Consider the following 20,718-nt stretch of genomic DNA (forward strand, 5'->3'; position numbering starts at 1 on the left):
GACTCTGAAGATATCTTACTAGTTTTAGACGTTTTACTGACCTGTTTTAGAGGGCAGTTTTATTGGTACTGCAGTGGTTACTTAGCCCAGGCAATCTGTCAAATACTGTTTGTCCAAATCCTGCCAACCAATTTGTAAACAATACTGGACCCCTGGGGAGTATTGTATTTATAGTTCAAAAATTGTTGGGACTTTTTCCACTCAACATAATTATCAAAACAACGATTGCTTTTCCATTTTAAACTTACCAGACGTCTGTCAATAGGAATATACTAAATCATGTTAAATGTTAAATAACCGTGCAGTGTGGTTCATAATGACCCCGCATTTAACAGACCTCATAAACGAGATAGATCCATTAGTGACATTCCACCACATTTCACATTCCTGGTTTGACACTACAGTTTGCTATTATATTATATTGTTATTATATTATATTATTATTATATTGTTAATTATCTACCCCCCAAGCCTCTCACTCTAGCCAGTGCTAACTGAAATACAGATGGGTAACCCCAAGCTATATTACAAATCCGACAGTATATACTGACTTACCGAGTTTCATCAGGGAGGCCAACAGTATCCATAGTGCAATCTCAAAGGGCAGGCGAACGTGAAGGTAGTCGAAGCTGAGCACTGGGAATGACTTCTTCTGTGTACCATTGATTTGGTGATTCTCTGCAGAAGGATTACAATCTACTCCGAGCGGCAACACCGTTCCAAGCACGCACACCAACAACAGTAAATGCTCATAACGGGGCTGAAACGGGCTAAGCTTCGATGATGTGCTTAAAAGGTCCCGCACCGGCATTTTAATTACTAACGCAAGTAGCTTCGTCTGGAACAATAATTGTAAACACTTATAAAACTCTACCCGCTACAGGAGTCTAATTTAATACCGGGAAAAAAACATGAATTTAAACAATATAACAAAACAGAAAGCAGTTAAAATCAAGGCTTGGACTACAACCAGTCTCATCTACCATGGAGGTATATATATATATATATTACTAGATTTCAAGATTTGAACTATGCTGATACGCCAGCAGTAACTTTACTAGGGCTAGACTTGCAAGCTGCATGTTGAGCATCAGATAATATTATATTAGCATCTTCCGACAGCAACTTACAAAGAACAGCGTTTCCGATTGCATTGCAAATCTACTTTCCCATAGCACTGCTAACCACTGACGTAGCAGGTTAACAGTGATTAAGACAGGACAAAAAAAAAGATGTTTCCAAAAACGATATCAAATAGGAATATATAAAACAACCAAATATAACGTTGCCCTCCCAGACCATCGGCTTTAGTTATACTAAAACGTGTATCTTGCCTGCATTATGTTACCACATTAGCATCTAAACTAACAACGCCGACCAGCTAATATATAGTCATATTTGATCCCATCTGTCCCACTGTCTTTCTGGTATAGTTCCCTGCACGGTTTAGTAATTGTCAGATCAGTATAGTTTCCTGTCCCATCTCCTTGCAAGCTGCCGTTTCATTTGCTCCTTGTAATCTCCCTCTATCTACCCAGAAATAATTCCGTACGTTATTAAATACAACCTTCAAACACACCCTTCAAGGAAGGCTTGGTTAAGGAGGAAATGTGTATATCGGTACAGTGACATCTTGCGGCAGGGAGGCTGTCACCCTGAGCTAACGCGTTAAGTTAAAATGGCTGATTAGTATTAGGTGTTGGAAGCATGCTGTTTTCTTTTTGTATGTTATTCTTCAGTTCTGCAACCGCCGCCGCGGCAGATCAGAATTACCTGCATTGCAGAGCTTCTGACGGTGCGTGCAGAAAAAGGAACGCAGCTGCACTGAAATATATTTGAATAGCTGCAACAGTATATCTACAGACCGTACATTAGGACAATCTGCTTTAGAAACTGCAGTGTACATATTTCGGTCCTTTACATCAAACAGCAAACACTATATTAGCTTAAACAGTTAGATGATAATAATAATAATAATAATAATAATAATAATAATAATAATAATAATGCTTGATGTTAACACTTAAGAAGGTCCATTGACCTCCAAACATAAATGTTAAGTTCACGTGAGCCTGTTTTGTGGGTTCGTCACGTGATGCAGGTTTAACGTATGTTAATGTGTTTAATTAGGGGCCTGGGGTGGGGTTCAGCTCTCAAAAAAGCAGTTGCTTCAATTTAATAATGATAATATCTTTATTTTTATATAGCACCTTTCATAGTGGACCACTATCACAAAGCGCTTTACAGAGGTAGGCTGTGAACTGTGCATTATATGCAGAGTCACTTACAATAGGACATTTGATTTAACATCTCATCCGCAGGATGGAACACAAGGAGGTTAAGTGACTTGCTCAGGGTCACACAGTGAGTCAGTCAGTAGCAGAGGTGGGATTTGAACTGGTGACTTTGTGGTTAGAAGCCCTGAACTTTAACCACTGGACCACACTGCCTCCTAATTTAAATGCCACTGAAAAGATTCAGAACCACAATAAAGAAAATTCAACTCAACTATCTCAGGAATTACCCATTAAATTATATGCCTTCAGGCAGGATTGACAGTAAACACAGTCACTGACAAAATGTGTTCTGGGATTCCAGACAGTAGAGGCAACTAAGCAGTTTTTTTTTTCTTTCAATTCAACCATACATTCCGGGAAGACATGTCACACGTGTGCAAACGGTGTCAATGGTAGCAAATATTGTTATTATTTATTTCTTAGCAGACGCCCTTATCCAGGGCGACTTACAATTGTTACAAGTTATTACATTATTTTTACATACAATTACCCATTTATACAATTGAGTTTTTTACTGGAGCAATCAAGGTAAAGTACCTTGCTCAAGGGTACAGCAGCAGTGTCCCTTACCTGGTTTTGAACCAACAACCCTCTGGTCAAGAGTCCAGAGCCCTAACCACTACTCCACACTGCTGTAGACCTTTCTCCCCATACATGTGGGGAGAAAGGTCTTAACCCTCTAAGTGCAATAAACAAGTGTCCTGCAAATAAATATTATGCTAACTTTCTTAATTTTGCAATGAGATGCACCAAGCAGGGTCTAAAATGTGTATTCATTGAAACTCTTTTACCCTAGACCAGGAGTTCACACTTACATTAGGCCACTGGAAAATGTCAAATTAAAACATTTTTTAAAAAATTTAACACTGTAAATAAACTTAATCTAAATTGTGTTATTTTTTCATTTGAACCTTATTTTCTCTTCATTAGTATATTTTTGTTGCTTTTCGTTATTGCATATAGAAAAAAAAGATTGAATGTTATTGGTCCCGCAGCCCACTCAAGAACCCCGGGTCTAGACCATACAGGGAGTCAACGCTGCAGTATAACAGTATAGCACTATAGAGCATATATTCTGTGTTCTGTGGGTTCCTTTCTAAAGACATGTTGTTGATCGGTCCTATATTTAAGTAAAGCAGGATGACGGTGTCTCCTTTAGAAAAGTGTATCATGGCATTTTTGTTGTTTTACCATGCATTTTCATGCTTTTATACTGTGCATTTACCATAGTTTACCCTGGTTTGCCATGTTTTTTAATATGCTTTACCATACCTTGCTGTAATTTACAATGATTGCCTATGCTTTACAATTGCTTTTACTGTGGTCAATTTTTATAAAGGCTTTTCAGTTGATCAAAACAAAGGCGGATTAAAATGCTGCCATAGTTTAAATCATTAAAGCGTCTCTAATGTGTGTGTGTTTGTTTTTAAAAGAAAATAAAATGACATGTTTGGTGTTCATTTGCTATTTAAACACTATTTAGATCTGTCATTTTAGCAATGGGTTTATATACCGGTGGTAACGCTTTAAGGGTATGGAAATATACACTAAGTCACGCATTGATTTGCAAATTCAAATTATGCAGGTTAGATTTGTGTACTAGCCTAGTACATTATATACCTCATAAACATGTGTGTGTGTAGTGTGCTTGATATTTGCTTACCTCATTACCATGTGCATGCCATACACTAGGACATGTAAAAAAACAAACAACAAAGACTAGTAAAAAAAAAATGCTTGATTAAGCATATTGTAAACCCTGAACAAGAAGCCCCTGCACATTATTCAGACGCCTTGTTATAATTAGTCTCACCACCCTTTCGCTGAAAATAGTTACCTCACTACTGCCTTCTTTGCCCCTGCTAATTTATGAGACAAAACAAGGCTGCTTCAAATGAACTCACATTTTTAGTAATGGAAAAGACTCCTCAGAAACAGCCACACTTTTACATTTGCTGTACTAGCTTCCGTGATACAAACATGAGCATTATGAGCACGGTTTGTATTATAAGTAGTACTAGTGTCTGGATTAGCGAGGGTCAACAGTACATGTTTTCTTGGCATTAAATAGAGGACTGCCCTGCAGCTGACTAAGTTAAATGAAGCTGCAGTAAACATAATTGTGTCTAGGCTTTCAGTTAGGACTGTGTAGACTTGAAATCAGTCTTCACTTGTTAATAAACCATTCAGAATGTTAATTGAAGGTTTGGAGCTTGTCTTTAGTGTCTTCGTCGAACCGGGCCCTATTCATCAGAGCTTTATACTCCAGTGTGCAAGCTACCATACCACACCTTACCAATTTAATCTGTATAGCGTCCTTCATGTGCAAGTATACCAGGGTGCTTTACAAAAAAATAAAACAAACAGCAAGCCAAAAGAGCTCCAAACTGCTCGCTAGTAAAAGGCCAAAGAGTGACATAAACACAGCACTCCAATATAAGGAGTATTCTGTTAAATAACATGGAAATGAAAGCATGTTTAAACCTAAATTAAACAGATGAATTTAGAAAACATTGTCCTTTGATTCAGCTCTTCCTCTGCTTAAAATGGTGATGTCATTTGGAACAATAAGTTAATATTAGTGATTAAATGCAGTTATCAAATAACAGGGAACTGGAACTCTTCATTATGCCCTGTAATTGGGTGTTACTATAAATAACTTTCAATGGAAAAGCTTGAATGTCCCTCTTAGTCATAGGTGGGTTGATTTGCTGTGGGACCCAACCTTGATTTTTTTGGTGATTGCCACTACAACTCAAGACTTAATGCCGTATTCAGATGTGCTACTAAGACATTTGATTAATTCAGCACGTTTCACAGGCATAAAACATTAAAATAAATAGAACAATAAAACACTGATGCAATAACAATATTTATGTACAGCAACACCACCTGCTGGTCATTTTACACATTACAGCCTGCTGAATTATTGGAAAAAATAACTGAAGATAAACTATAACACAATAATACACCATACACGATACAGTATTTGATTTTCATTTCAAAGCAATGATCTTGGTAAAAAAAAATAATAATAATAATAATTGCCAAACAAGGGCTAACTGGTAATTATTGATTTAAAGGCTAATGGAAGAATACTAAGAAACTGAGTATACTGCTGGAAAATACAAAAGGAGTGATTCCCCAAAAATGAATCTTAGCGAGAGTGAAAAGTTTGAGTGAGAAGGACAGAAACTGTGTCAGCATGAATGTGTTTTTTTTTTTTCTTTAGACAATTGCAGAACAGACATGGTAACTAAGCAACCATCTCTTGGTCTCTTTTATGTCCTGGTTCTTAATTAATCAAATTCATTTATTTAAAGCAATTGTTGATATTTGCACAAAAATCTATGTTTAAATGAAGCAGGTCTGTGTATTTACACTCCTTTGGCAATCAGTTGTGAACTATTGCTAAACCATGGCAATCTGGTATCCGAATTGCTGCCAAAAATAACACAAAGCTATCAAAACATTGCCAAGAATATCCGTCAATTGCATCAAACTTTTAAGACATTGTGGCATTATATGTATTTTAAGGGAAGCCAACGTAATCATACAGCACTAGGGAAGTCAACGTAATCATACAGCACTTTGCATAAAGATAACAGGATAAGCAGATTTGAGTATTTAAAGGCAGTACAATGGGTCTGTTTGTTGCAGAATGGTCTATTTTTTTTCCAAATGCTTACTTTGAAGTCTTTTCTTTCTTTCTTGGCTCAAGTAAGCGAATTAAGTAGAAAAACCCTGGTAACTTTTCAAATAAAATGATTGTGATAGCAGAAGTCATACATGACGGTCCCATTTATGAAACTGTTACATTTATAAAAGCTTAAACAAAAACAAAACAAAGATACTCTCAGGCATGTTTCAGACGGTATGTGGATTATCGCAGACAGCTTGGTTTATGTCTTCCTTGTCAGGGTAAGCCCAGATATTACAAATTGCTTTACAGATAGCTGAATATCACGATGTAGATTGCAATAGGAAAGTGCAGAGATGCAATCTGTCTCAGTAGCACCACTTTCACAGTTACTTAACTGTAAGCTTAATAGAATAGATTAACATCGCTTAAGACACCTTCCAGCACCTTGTGGACTCCGTGCCACGTCAAGACTGTGATCAGTGGAAACAGTGGCCCAACACGATAGTAGCTACAGGTCCTAATAAAGTGGCCAGGCAGTGTACCTAATGGCTGATGGTTCAAAGTCTGAGTTACCTCTTTGATCCAATGACTGGTTTGACTTTGTGGTTGATTTCGTGGATCGTCCTGCTTATCAAGTTATCACGTTTGCATGTGTACTGCGTTTTCAGCATTGCTTTTCATTATGTCTGAACAACTACGTTCCATCTCCATTGAAAAGTGTTCCATCAAGCAAAAAAAAACATCTCTCTGAAATACAAGCTGGTGTTACACTCCCTGTTTTACAGATTATTACAGCGTTTAAAGAAATCTTAATTGTTTTCAATAGCTTATTTTGTAACTTCTCTATATTGTGTAAATTAATTTGAATTGTAAACCTGACTGACTGCATCCCACTAGGAAATATACCTACTGAAAATAGATCCCGGATTACAAAATATGATAAGTGTTTCCGCATTGGTCTGTAATAATAAATGTGAAGATTCAAGGGCAGATCCTTGTGGTAACCCCCTTCCTTCTGGTGTAAACTCAGACCACACAGCACTGGGCATCGTACTGCTAGTTTTCTATGAGAGAAATCATTGTACAGGGTAAGAAGGTGTTGGCCAATTCCATAAATATAGCCGCTGACAAAATCTTTACCCAAGGCCATCCTTCCTTCAGCTGTTATTGACTACAAGCCAGACTGACTATTATTACATTGCTTGCCGTAGGCTTGTCTATCTAATATTTGCCACCAAGTGTCACTGTTGACTAAAGGTGGCTGTATCTCTGAGAACCTTCAATGAAGGCAATGCAATTTCTTAATTAGACAGCAGAGGGTGCTGTAACACAACAGTACCGGCTGTCAGTACTGTGGCTGTGATCAGACTGGAGCTTTGAGGACAACTGTTGAATTCATGTTTTATAGTCCTGAGCTTTGCATTGAATAGTGTTGATGTTTTAATGTACTAATGGTGTTTATAAGGTCTAAAACATTTTTTTAGCCTTGCCAATAGCAAGTTATCATGGTTTCATTCTTCCCACGAGGAAGGTGGTGCATGCTTTAGACATCAACAAGGCAGACATGGAACTAGGCCTGTCACACTAACTATTACCCAGAATGCCATGTCAGGCCCTGTGTCTGATTCTATAATAGAGCTTCTATCTCGTATTCTACAAACAGAAGCATGCTTCCCCACAGATGCCGCTGTAGCTTCTAAACTGACTTGGGCATCACAGTAATAAACCCAGCATTATAATAAGGTGAGTAGCTGCCTGACTGTAGGGGAGCTGAGTGCAAGCTGTCTTTGTAGTGGAGTAGATTGTTTGCCACTCCGGCACACAGTTGGAAATGGAGTGGCTTTGTTATACAGAGACTGGACAAGCACAAATGGGCTCTTCTTGTTCAAAATGGGGTCCTGGGGTAAATCCCATCCCAGATCCATAACACAGCTGCTGGGACTCATTCTCCATTCCTCTCTTCTGTTCCCCTACACTTGGATTTGGCATCGCTGTGGTGTGGGGCATGTTCTCCTGCTATAGAGACAATTGAACCATGCTTTCAATTCTCTACAGACCTTTCCACAGGTGTCTTCATCTAAATGGGTTAGAACTTTCCATTTTGCAGTAAATGTAAAAGTAATTGCTGTTTAATTTAATATATGTATAGATAGATAGATAGATCTTTAAATAAATGAGTTGCAAAAAGAACCCAGGAATCTTCACTGATACAGCCCAGTGAATTATTGAGCACGCATTCTTAAGTTCTCTTGTAATCATAAAAAATAGATATGGTCTGTTTTTAGAACATATAAATGAATAACAGCGCAGGTTTTTTTTTTGGAAGCACTCCTGGAATAGTAATAGGGCAGGGAGGTATACAATTACTGGTAGTGTGTTATTGATTTGCTGGTTTTTTATGCTTTTAAAGTTTTAATTAAGCTTGCTGCGTCTTTAATCGGTTTCTTGTTTTAGCAAAGACCCACCACGTGCAGCATGCCTAGCGGTGAAGGAGATCAGCAGAGCTGTTATCATGCATAGTTTGGAACGACCACATGATAGGAAGCGTCACAGCATCGGAGTTATATATGGAATGCCGGTTCTGCCAGCTCTGTGAATGGAAACCTGACGACGCTCCTAACCCATAATGTATGACATAAGGACAGCTCTTCGGTCAGCGAGTTGTTTTAGCACTTCAGCAGTGAATTTATTTACAAAGGGGAGTTGATGACCAATGTAACTGCACTACCACATAACTGAGAGTCATGCACACACAAAGCTCTATACTGGTACAGACCGGAGACTGGTACACTGCTGTACTGACCAGCTGACATGTTTGCGCTGAAGTCATCTGTGAAGAGCTTCTTGTGCCTTAAAGCCTGAGCACTTTCTGTGTTTTATTCTGAAATGGTCAAACTGTTTAATGTTGGAAAACTACAGCAGTAGTATAGTATACCCCCTGTCCCAATTCAAAGCATTGTTACATTTTTCTGTTGTTTTCTGTGTAAATGCATATTCTTTTCAGTGAAAAAATTCCTAGTTGACATTTTCATAATTGACCACAGACCACATTTTTTGAGAAGGAATGGACATATTTGCTGTAAGAATACATTTAAACAAAAAAAAAATAAACAAAAGGAACGATACCTTTGTGTAAAATAATGTCTGTTGAGAAATAGAGGGTATGATTCTTAGTCACACCTGCCTGCCAGGCTCCATTTACTGGGGATTCTCTGGAAAAGGAACCAAAACCGTTTTCTTGCTCTTCCCTTCCCTTCTCCTCAAGTGTGCCATGAAGGGCTACACATCGCAGGCTCAATAGGATTCTGTTTCCTTTCCATGACCCTCGGCCTCTCATTGTCCTGTGGTAGATCTATCTTTCTGAAGTGAGATAGACACCCACAGAAAGGCTTTTAATAGCTCCACACAATAAAGCTCTATTTCAGAGCTGGCCCGAATCTGCTTCCCTATACTGATAGAAATTGGGGATTTCCGATTAACTTTTTCTTCAAAGAGGCAGCTGCTTGATTTGAAAGTATTGGATCAAAGCTCCGAAGTAGACTTTGTAATGAGCACTGGAGATATTTGTTTTGTAGCTTTTCGCTATTTTCACCCATTCAATGTGCAGTCCATGTTTAAAATTGTATGACAGAACTAATTCAGGTTTCCAATACTTTAGACAAAAAAAAAACACCCACAACATTTAAACACATGCCATCTGTAGCACACACTCTGTAGCGCACAATTACTGATTAATTTGTTAGACAAATAGCACCCTTGACATGGATTCTGTAATATATAAAAGACGCATCTCCATGTTGCAGGTCAGATTCTGTCATAGATTCAGTTCCACTTGCTGACCGGAAGATGCAAAAGATAAAAACTGCATTTTGTTGAAAGTGGATTAATACAGTATTGGCAATTGAGACAAAATAAATTTTTTTCTGGAATCAGATTTTGTTTGCAGCGTATTGATTTTGTTTGCAGACAAACATGACTTCTAAAGAAGACAAACTGAAATTTCGCTGGAGTATACTGAATTGAGGATTTTTGCTACTGCATTTTGAGTAAAACCCAAAGAAAAAAAAAAACAGAAAAGGATAAACTCTTCTAGGTACAACTTGCTTGTCTAGCCTCGTAAACCCATGGACACTTTACAAGCGCATGTTTAGCCTCTGTAAACAGTCCTAACAGTTTGTGCATCTTACCATTAGTAATGTTGTGTTAGTTTTGTTTGATTGAGTTTGCAGGCGTGACCTTGTTTCAACCCTCCACATGGTTACTGTGTTTCAAAAGGTCTACAAAAAGAGGTACTAAAGTTCTTCACAGGATTTTTATTTGATAAAAGCCCTATCAATATTACAGAGTCAGGTAGCATTCAGGTCTCAGGTTACTCCCCATCTGTTGCTTGCAGACGCAGCAGTCCCCTTTGTTCCTCTTAGCCTGAATAATGTCAACCCATATGGAAAAGTCTGAGGCACCATTACAGTACCCTGAAGGAACCCGTGCAGACCAGCAATGATGACATAATGGAATTGGAACAAATATTACCTAGTGGTCCTGACAATAGTATTGATAATGTACGACATCATTCTCTCTGTATAAATCTAAACAAGGGCTTTCCAGTTGTTTGATTTTAAATGTATTGGTTCAAGGCTTCGTAGAAGAACTTGGAATGAACACTGGAGAGGTATTACCTATGCAATGAAGTTCAGCCCTTCAGGTGCACAATGGGAACTCTTCATCACTTTGTTAGAGAGCTATAGTAGGGGGTGTACAGTGTGATCTCTACCAGGGGCGTGTATTGTGGTGCTGAGATTGAGAACCGAATCCATAGGAATTGTTTTTCGGTTGCGTGGATAAGAAAATGGGGTGTATTCAGTTCATCTAGAATATGTAAAACACTAAAGGGTCATATTTTAATTGTTTAAACAATGGTGGTGTTTAGATCAGCCACTACTTAGATCGACTCCATAGAAGACAATAGGGTCTGTTTTAATGATCTTAACAGTGGCGGATATTGATACTTCACATTTTCCAACTTGATTGTTCACGCGGGACCACACAGCATATTTATTGTATCTATTATAATAAGAAGTGGGTCTATAAATCACCACTGAGGGGAAAACCAAAGCTGGATTGATATAGAGTTTAAGAGTGGCGATATTTAGGTCTGCCACTGCTTAGATCATTAAAATAGACGCCAATATGTGTTACAACTCTAACCAACAAATTCAGGCTTCATCAGTTGAGATCTTGGCTCTGTCATTTGTACTAGTAAATCCTAAGAACATTTCACTCCCAAGAATACTGTCACAGTGTGTCCTATGATAAGTGCTGTTACATAAAACCAAAAGCATCTTTTAAAAAAAAAAGCATTCATATGCCTACTGTCTGGGCAGTAAACAGAGAAATAACAGTGCATTTAAACTGAATTGATTAAACTTTTGAGCCACGTGGGTGTCTAAAAAGCTTCTTTTCTGTGAATTCAAACAGAACGATGGGAATATGAGCGAGAAGGCTATTTGAAAATGTGTGTAGGTGTTGAGAGGCCAGAGAACCAGAAAGTATGAAATGAAAAGCCTGTTCATTCTCGCTAGAGCTGCTCTTTAGGACTGCGTTGTGGTATTGCGTTAATGAGCATAAATTAAGGAGGCAAATATTGTTTTATGTGCATTAAATGAAATTAGCAGTACTGCATTTTTTTATTCTTTGTAGGTTGATTCATCTGGTACAAAATGCTCCGGGAACACAGACACACTTAAATAGCACATGTTGTACTGATAATAATATTCAATTAATCGTGCTGGGTGACTGGATAGCAATTTTTCTAATTGATAGGACTTTATAGTTAGGAGGTGTGGGGTAAAAAAAAAAGGTTAGGATTAGGTTGATGTGTACCAGTTTTTACCTGGTACACACAATTTATATGTATTTGGCCTTAATACAAATACTGAAATGATAGCCCAATGTACTATTATTGTAGTACAAAACTTTTATTTTAGCTTGGCTCAAGTGCCTCTAGATACCAGCAGGACATGGGAGGTTCACTCCCCCTTTCCCGGCACACTCATCCACCTTGTATCCATTAGAAGAAGGCCAGTCCATCAAACACATGCTGCAGCTGTGCTGAAAGCAAACTGATGAGAGCAGGAAACGCGGGGTCCATTTGCAATCTGTGTTTTAGTCAGTGTCCTTTTTTATATTCCCATGAACTCCCGACACCAACGGATCAGTCGAGGAGGAGAAACAAATACTCCCATGAGGATTCTGGAGACAGGAAGGGAAACAGGAATCAGGAAACTTGTGAAGAGGACACAGAACTCTCACTTCTTAATGTTGGCTTTCAGTATCCTCTCTGTGGCGATAGCTCAGGAAGTGTAGGTCGGGATGGTTCATATAGATTCATATCCACCTTTAGCGAATTATCGAAGCGCTTAACAAGAGTCTTCTTGCCTTTTTTAGAAGTCATAACCAGATTTTCAGGTCTTCTTGAATAAACACGAAAGCAAGGATTACTTACAGTATGCGATAATGCCATCGATAAACTGTTTGAATGTTCTCTCTAAACCATATGTTTTACCACCCCAAACTGTAGGAGAGACAGGGCCAACTTTACACAGCTGGAAGTAAAACTGTATGACCCATCCTGCACACCACATGGTCACGTCTTGACCAGGTAAGCCATTTGGGGACTTCCAGTTGAACCTATGGTATATAGAACTATGGATATTGGAATTCTGAATAATTTTTGTTCCACTGTGTATGAAGACCATCAGTCTTCTAAGACATATCTTACTTTACTTTCTACTTCTCACTTGCCTGAAGTCCTCTCATTGATAAACTTACAGGTGTGGATATTGCAGTCCTTTCTGTTTCTTCTCAGAACAATGTTAGCACAAGTAGAGGCCTGACTCAAACCTGGCCTGCAGGACCTCTTTACCTCCAAGGGTGCTAGCTTGTGTGGTGGTTTTGTGATGTGGGCTGTCGGACATATTTAAACTTGAATTACTTTAAAGCAAGTATTACATTCTAATATAACATCCTAGACTGTACTCATCTCTTTGCAATACTTCTGTGGACCTTTACTTAATGTATCTGTAAAACATGACTTGTAAAACGTTATGGAAAATACAATAAAGTAGTGAGTTACTTCACCCAGCTCTCAAAGAAAAAATAGCACATTTTTTAAATAGCAAATGTGGGCCCTGTTCACACAACTTCAAGCACTGTTTTAAAGAACGTTTTTTATTTAGAACTGTTTTTAAAACCCATTTTGATTAATTCAGCTAACGCAAACCCCTTTTCAACTGTTTTAGTTGTTGTTTAGAGGCTTATTAGTTCATTCACACTTCTCAAAACACTGTTTAACCTAAAATAATGTTTATAAACACTTAAAAAAACAGGCCTTAAAATAGTCCCTAAACTTTTGTGAATGGGATCCATTGTTCCACATTCCACAAAACAAAGACGAATGCTATTTAGGGTTCTATTTTTTGTTTTTACAAAGGCTACAGTGAAGAGTAACAGCTCTTTATTTATAGTGATTGCTTTAGAGAGCATTGGCATTTTCATGTTGTCTTGCAGCATCAAAGATTTGTTTTCTGTTTTATTTTATTTTAAATCATCCAACAGCTGTTTTCTAATTGTAAATCGCTTCTGCAGACTATGGGACTCTTCTTTGAGCAAGGTCTTAACTAAATAAATAAAGAAGGAATGAGATCTGGGAACAGGATGCTTTTCTACAAGGATACTAATCTAACAGGGATGACGTTTCTCGGACCTGATTCGTAAAGTTAATATGCTGTGTGTGGGGTGGCTCTAGTTGTCAAAAGAGGTGTCACATGGTGCAGTTTGGACAAGCGGAGCGTGAAGCAAAACTGAGCTGTTATTTTTGCTCAAACTGTGCAAAATGATTCATATTATATTTAGAGACTCCCTATACTCTGTGTATGCTGTGCACAGGATGACATCTATACACAGATTCTGTATGTGACATGGGCATGGATATGTTTGTCATTTTTATGGTCATTTTTACAGTGTACAATAGACCCTGAAAGTCAAACATTTACCACAGTAAAATGCTCTATAATGTAGAGTTCCCCATTCTTTCCCCATGTTTAAACAATCCCTAGTGAGCTTTACAATGATTTCATCATTCTTACCATGCTTCTCAGCTTCACACTGCCTGCCTGTGCATTACTAATGTATACTTTCACATCTACACATTACTGTTAGCTTTTACCAGGGGGCATGGTAGACTGTAGCCCCAATACCATTTTGTTGCCTTTTAAAGTTAGACATTTTAAGACACACAGCAAAATACAGGTCCATTAACTACAGTGTACTGTTATGTTATGTAATAAGTCATGTACAATAAAATGATTTTACTGCTTATACTACCGTATGGAGTTCCATCCTCACAGTCACAGAATTGTGTGCTAAGTGCATACACATTAGTAAAGGGTAACTACAGTGTAACTATGTGTAATTAATGTACCTGTATTTTGAAGTGCATTGGTATGTCTATCGTTTCAAACATAGGGTCTAATGTTTCCAAAATCAGGTGATTGCTTTACTTATGAGGAAGAACAATTTTGTTATGGGCAGCAGTGTGGAGTAGTGGTTAGGGCTCTGGACTCTTGACCGGCAGGTTGGGGGTTCAATCCCCAGTGGGGGACACTGCTGTTGTACCCTTGAGCAAGGTACTTTACCTAGATTGCTCCAGTAGAAAACCAACTGTATAAATGGGGAATTGTATGTAAAAATATTGTGTTATCTGTATAATGTGATATCTTGTAACAATTGTAAGTCGCCCTGGATAAGGGCGTCTGCTAAGAAATAAATAATAATAATAATAATAATTTTGAGTCGTCCTGATTTAATATATTGAGCAGATTTGAGTTACTAAGTAAATATATATCTTACTTGTGTGTGTTACTCCAAACTATCCTTATTCATAAGTAATTCTCTTTTCAAACTTCAGATAATCAGGCCCTTAGGGGCTCCTCAGACTGTGCTCCCCCTTCCTTTCTCATCCTTAAAGCTGTAGTCTCCCGTGACAATGCGCTTCAGTTTTACACTAAAATATAATTCCATGGTGTTTGGTTTACTACATTCTTCCACTGACCTTCTTCGGCACACTTCACTGTATCTGAAAACAGCCCCTGCTGTTTATTTACATTCCTCGAAGGCAGTTTTACTTGGAACGCAAGATTCTCCCATATCTGTGGCAATCTGCTTGTCTGCTTATAACAGTGGGAGGTTACATGTGACGCCTTCAAGCTCATACATAAAAAGAGAATCTTGTTGTCCCCCCAAATGTTTTTGTTTTGTTTTAACATTTTACAAGCAACCTTTACACTGACATGTCCATCATGGTTTTTTAAAGATTAACTAGTGTGAATTCTTAGAGGGCTATTCAATTCATCTAAATATGATCACTGTTTAAATATTAATCGGGCATTTTACTTACTTTCTAAGACATAAATACCCACACAAACTGCTATAGACACTGGTTTTCACAAAGTTTTATGGTGTAAACATAAACATGGTAGTATTTAACAGTGGCTCAAGTAGGACTAAAATAAAAATAAAAACTGTTATGTTGTGATCTCAATATAAATCATCCTGGGATCATGACATAACAATGTTGAGATCCTGAGATGTAATTTATCATGTAATCTCAACATAACATGTTTTCTCTGTCCTCAATAAGCCACAGCGGTATTCAGACCCACCGCTGTTTAGATCCATTGAATAGACCCCCCCTAGCGTCCAGAGATACTGTTTAAATGTGAATGAAAAATAAAATAAGGTAGTGGATCCTCACGATTGTGTTATCTCCATACAGGTGTAAGGCTTGTGTTTTAATTGTCGATACACAATAAGTGGATTCAGTATGCTTTATAGGGAGAGTACATGGCATCTGGACTCGGGAGGTGTACAGAGCAAAAGGGGATAGTGCAGCTGTTTAGTCTTGCTTACAGTCTCACTCCCGTTTCTCTCTTTCTCACTTCCTGTATTCCCTACATAGTCAACCACAATCAATATGCAGGAACCCTAACTGTCAAAATGCAAGAGTGCATTAATTCAAACCTGTGATTTAAAGGTGTAGACGCACTTTTCAACATTTCAAACATAGTGTAAACAGTACAAATTACATGGGACGTTTGTTGGGGAGGGCGGGGGGGGGGGGGGGGGGGGGGGGGGGTTGGGGGGTGCTTGTTGCTCCAAGGCCACATTCAAAGTTTTCTTTTAGATTCCCCCAAACCAACTTAAATCACACTATAGAAATTGCAAGACCAGGGATAAAGTACATATTTTATTTTTCTATGCTTTTTTTGCTGGAAAATAAGTAAATCAAGGAGCTTGCTTAAAAGGTGCCTTCATAAACATTTAATAACTACAGTCCCTTCACAAAGAGCCAAATATGGCCATTTGTCATGTGATCTGCAGATCCTTCGACAACAGAAAGGGATTTCCAGTCAGTCAGTGTTTGTTACATAAAAGATCTGTGGCTGGCTGGTACCGCTCTAGTCTGAAGAAATGCCAACCTTTTACTTCATTCTGGCACGGATCCCACAGCTGCCCTGCTTCAACAGACTTGACTTCAAATATTCCTTTCCAACCACGTCTGGGCTGGGAGTGTGAGAAGAACTAACTGCTCACGTTTGACTGTAAGGTGCGAAATACCGACTCCAGGATTTTTCGCCCCTTTCTTTTTACATACCACTTAAGATTCCCGTGAAGTCAAACAAGCCCTGCTAATGCCTAATATCCTTTCCTCTGTGGTCCAGCTGAACCCTGTGGCCAAAAGCCTCTTCTCAGTTCTCATTGCTGACTTGTGGAAGGATTTTTGTAGAAGCTATTAATTATTTCACTATTATGCCACTATTTTTCTTTCCTCTACAAGATAATTACAGGGTAAAAAAAAAACATGTTTTGGAGTTAATGGGGGAAATTAAGGCCTATCATTTAGAGTTCAAAAGAGGTTTTTTTGTAGTTTAAAAGATTTATTTCTGTGGTACGGGAGGTTTAACTTAAACTCGGTCCTTGAGGATTTTGAAATGCATTTGTGTCAATGGTAATGCCAAATAAATCAACTTTTGCTGTGAATACAATGTTTCTCAGTGTTTCTCACAATAGCTAAACAATATAGTCATCACTCTATGTTAGAAACCTGGTGTCCTGGTCGGTTACTGCAGTTGCCTTTTCACCACAAATTAGTTTGCCAGGCTCAGCTTTGCCCTCAGGGCTTGCAGTCCAAAAAGAACTGCCAGTAGTTTATTTGGTGGTCTCTGGATGGCAAACATACAAACGTCTTGTTGTGCTTTATGCAAAGCAGCCAGACATGCTACACACATGGTTGAAGCAAGAGACAGACGTGACTTTGAAAGCTTGTATATTTTCAATGATATGTTGGTTCAGTAAAAGATTCTTCATATCTTGATCTATACGTGTGACACAACAGTAACTTTGGAATGGAAATGATTTTCCACACATTAATAAAGGACACGCTGAGATGAATGTTATCGATTCTTTTTTAACCTTGCAAAAAGCAGAAACTGCAGCACTGGGAAAAACAACTTAGTGGAAATGTGAACGCAATATTGATCGAGTTAGAGGCAAGAGAGTATAAAACATTTTAGCTGGGGAGAAATACTTTCAACTCTGGCTTTCCCCTTCCAGCTGACAGTGCTTATAGCGTTTTAGCCGACCGCTGAGTGACAAGATGAGGAGAACACTAGATTTAGATTTTAAAATGATTTATCCTGCCATGCTGATATCCACTATCAATCTAATCAGAGTTAATCCTCTGTGAGCACCAAACTGCAAACACTGACCCTGGATTTATGAACATCCAAAGCAGTGTTTCATCAGGCTGTTATGAAGAATTAGAGGCATCAGCACAGTCCAACACAAACCCAGCATTGAAGAATGCAGTCTCCCACACGGGCTGACTTATATTACTGGAACCCGTGGTTGAAAGGGAAGGACACAATGTGACATCATTTTAGTACTAAAATAACCTCCTGATTGGTCCATCCCTGGCAGTTTCAATATAAGGTTGTGCTTTTATTAGATTGGTATCACAGTTTTGAGACATTTTAAATCATGTGAGCGTGCTAGGTTTGATAGGGAAGGTGAACCTCAGTAATTTATATGTACAGAGCCTTATTTATAAGACAATTAAGCAACATTAATGTTACAAAATGCTTGTGAATTAGAGTTTATGATAATTTCCCTGGCTGCAGTCAGGTCTGGTCCTGCCCATCACCATGGAATGTCTCTGCAATTCATTTCCATTGTGACCCAAGGCAGACTGTAACCCATGACTGGTGGATTAGCCCACTGCACCCCTAAGCCATCCAAGATGTTTCTTGCTTTATAAAATTAGCATGCTTTTTGTCTGTTCACAAAAACGAGGGCTTACCACTTTCCACTTTAATGGTGGGACCATTACGTCAAATTAAGAGGCTTGCGCGAATGGGTGTGAAAGAAATGCAATCTGAAAATGAGTCCTAATGAGATGGTTTGAGCTTCCCTTCCTTTCACACTCACACGTGCTTAGCAGAAATGACTATTGTTTTATTGATGTTGTTTAATTACCAGGGCATAAGCCTCTAGTTCTAGTGATGAGGTCCTAAATGCCCAAGTAAGGAAAGACATTTCATTTAAAATTATAAATCACACATCAGAAAACAACCAATCACAGTGAAGTATTTGCCGAAATTCCATGACATCTTATCTTGTGTACAGATGTCACCCCGTGCGTAGAACACCGCACCTAATTCCAATGTTCCAATGCTTCGCACAGTTTGAGCAGCTCAGCGTCGCTGTGTTCAATTGAAAAAGAGTGCATGCAAATGCAGTTTAGCAGGTCGGCAGGTTGATTACCTCATCAGCTGGATCATGAATGTGAGAAACAGCATCAGCTGTACGTCAGCCAGGTGCGAAGTACCTTTTCACTGGCCTGGCAGTTTCACTATTTCCATGCTAATGCAAGGCATTGTCCTCCTACACATGTCCGCCAGACTTATGGAAATGCAGAAAGGTGGGTTTAGTGCCTCTGGTTACATTCCAACACATGTCTGGCTTTAAGTGGGAGATAAACTAATTGTCTTCACATTTCGTGCCAAGGTGTGAAAGTCCTATGCATCGCTATGTTTAGGAGAGAGTGTGTGTCTTAATGACATGTTTACCTAAAGCATGGGGATGATAAAATTGCCACTTTGTCACGGATCCCTAGTGAAGTTACAGAATTTTCTGTAACCGTTCACAGCAAGGATCTTGGGAATGCCATCTCCTCCTTCCCGACAGGCAGCTGTCTTTTAGGAACTCTAGGCAGAGCTTTCCCACTCCTTCCAAGGAGGGAGAACTAACTGGAAGGGAAAATAAGCAGGTGTTTCTCTTGGGGGTGTATGTATGGCAGTTTGGACAACATAACGCAAAAACATGTGGGCTTTCACTTAGAAGAGCCACAGTGGAGTTTCATATATAGCTATGTGTGTGTGTGTGTGTGTGTGTGTGTATATATAACTGATTTAAAAGCTATGTTTAATTGTCTAACACATCCCTTATAAAAGTTTACCACAGTCTATCTGCACTGTATTTTTGCAGTTTTACCATGTTTCTCCCATAGTTTATACCATAGTTTACAATGGTTTGCCATGTTTATTAATATGCTTTATCATACTTCGCTATTCTTTACAATTCTTACCTATGTTTTACCATGATTACACTGTACTTTATTACACTTTGCTATGCTTTTGCTATGGGAAACCTTTATAAGAGCTAGCTACCATTATTAATAATGGATCTTTTAAAACCTTTTTGTGAGATTGTCCCTGAACAGCATCATGACAATGTGGCTGCAGAAAGGGAAGGGAATAAGAGCTTAAATACGGCCAAAGCGTGATAGACACAGCCTAAGAGTTAACATGACAGGATAAGGCTTCTTTATTAGTTCCTGTGGTCTCATTTATGAGACAATGAAGTATGGCATGTTTAGAAAAATAGACAGGATTCACAGCGAAGCGGCTTGCTTTGTGTTGAGAATTTGATCTTAAACAAATGGTTCTGCCTCATAGAAGACAATACCACTCCTACTTCCTGTCTAAAGGTATGCAAGGTATCTCCTCCACCTGTTATTATTTCAATATTAATATTTAGGATATTACAGGGCAGAAAGGATTTGCTGTGATGCAACAGCTTGTGAAGATTACCCTCCCTTACCTGAGACCTGTTTTAAAAAATATATCAAGCTATATATATATATATATATATATATATATATATATATATATATATATATATATATATATATACTGTATATATATATATATATATATATATATATATATATATATATATATATATATATATATATATATATATGCAAGGCACTTATTTTAGGTTGTACATTTTTCACCCATAAAAATCTTAAGTTCAAATCTCAGGCCAGAGACATGCAATACCTCTGTCCAAGTCTTTATATAGAGAGCATTAATCACTGGTTAAAGTGCAGGACTGCATTGCTGACTATAGAATTCCAGTCTCCTGGTGTCACCGTCCCATTGAGTCGATCCAAGCAGGAACGGAGGCTGACCTGTGGCTGTAGATAACAGAGCAGCCTCCTCTCTCACACAAAGGGCTCCACTCGGTCTCTTTCTGCATTGCTCCTGAAAAGAACAGGTGGGCAACGACAGGTTCAACAATGAGACTAGCGTCTCCTGCATTGTAGCAGCTGCTATGTCATAAATGAGTATCCAGACCGTGTAGCCCGGAGCCCCTGAC

At 38.4% G+C, this 20,718-nt stretch overlaps 1 protein-coding gene across 1 annotated transcript in view; it reads right to left on the reverse strand.

Annotated features, from left to right (window-relative positions):
• The window catches only part of LOC131701479 (sodium/hydrogen exchanger 1-like), a 27,253-nt gene extending 25,592 nt beyond the window's left edge, over positions 1–1,661 (reverse strand). The window contains exon 1 of the mRNA XM_058999404.1: positions 556–1,661. Within this exon, the coding sequence (XP_058855387.1) occupies positions 556–811 (256 nt within the window). The 5' untranslated portion in view covers positions 812–1,661. The remainder of the gene's footprint in view (positions 1–555) is intronic.
• Between the last annotated feature and the right edge of the window lie 19,057 nt (positions 1,662–20,718).

Source organism: Acipenser ruthenus, chromosome 25 (genome assembly GCF_902713425.1).
Source record: "Acipenser ruthenus chromosome 25, fAciRut3.2 maternal haplotype, whole genome shotgun sequence".
Taxonomy (NCBI): domain Eukaryota; kingdom Metazoa; phylum Chordata; class Actinopteri; order Acipenseriformes; family Acipenseridae; genus Acipenser; species Acipenser ruthenus.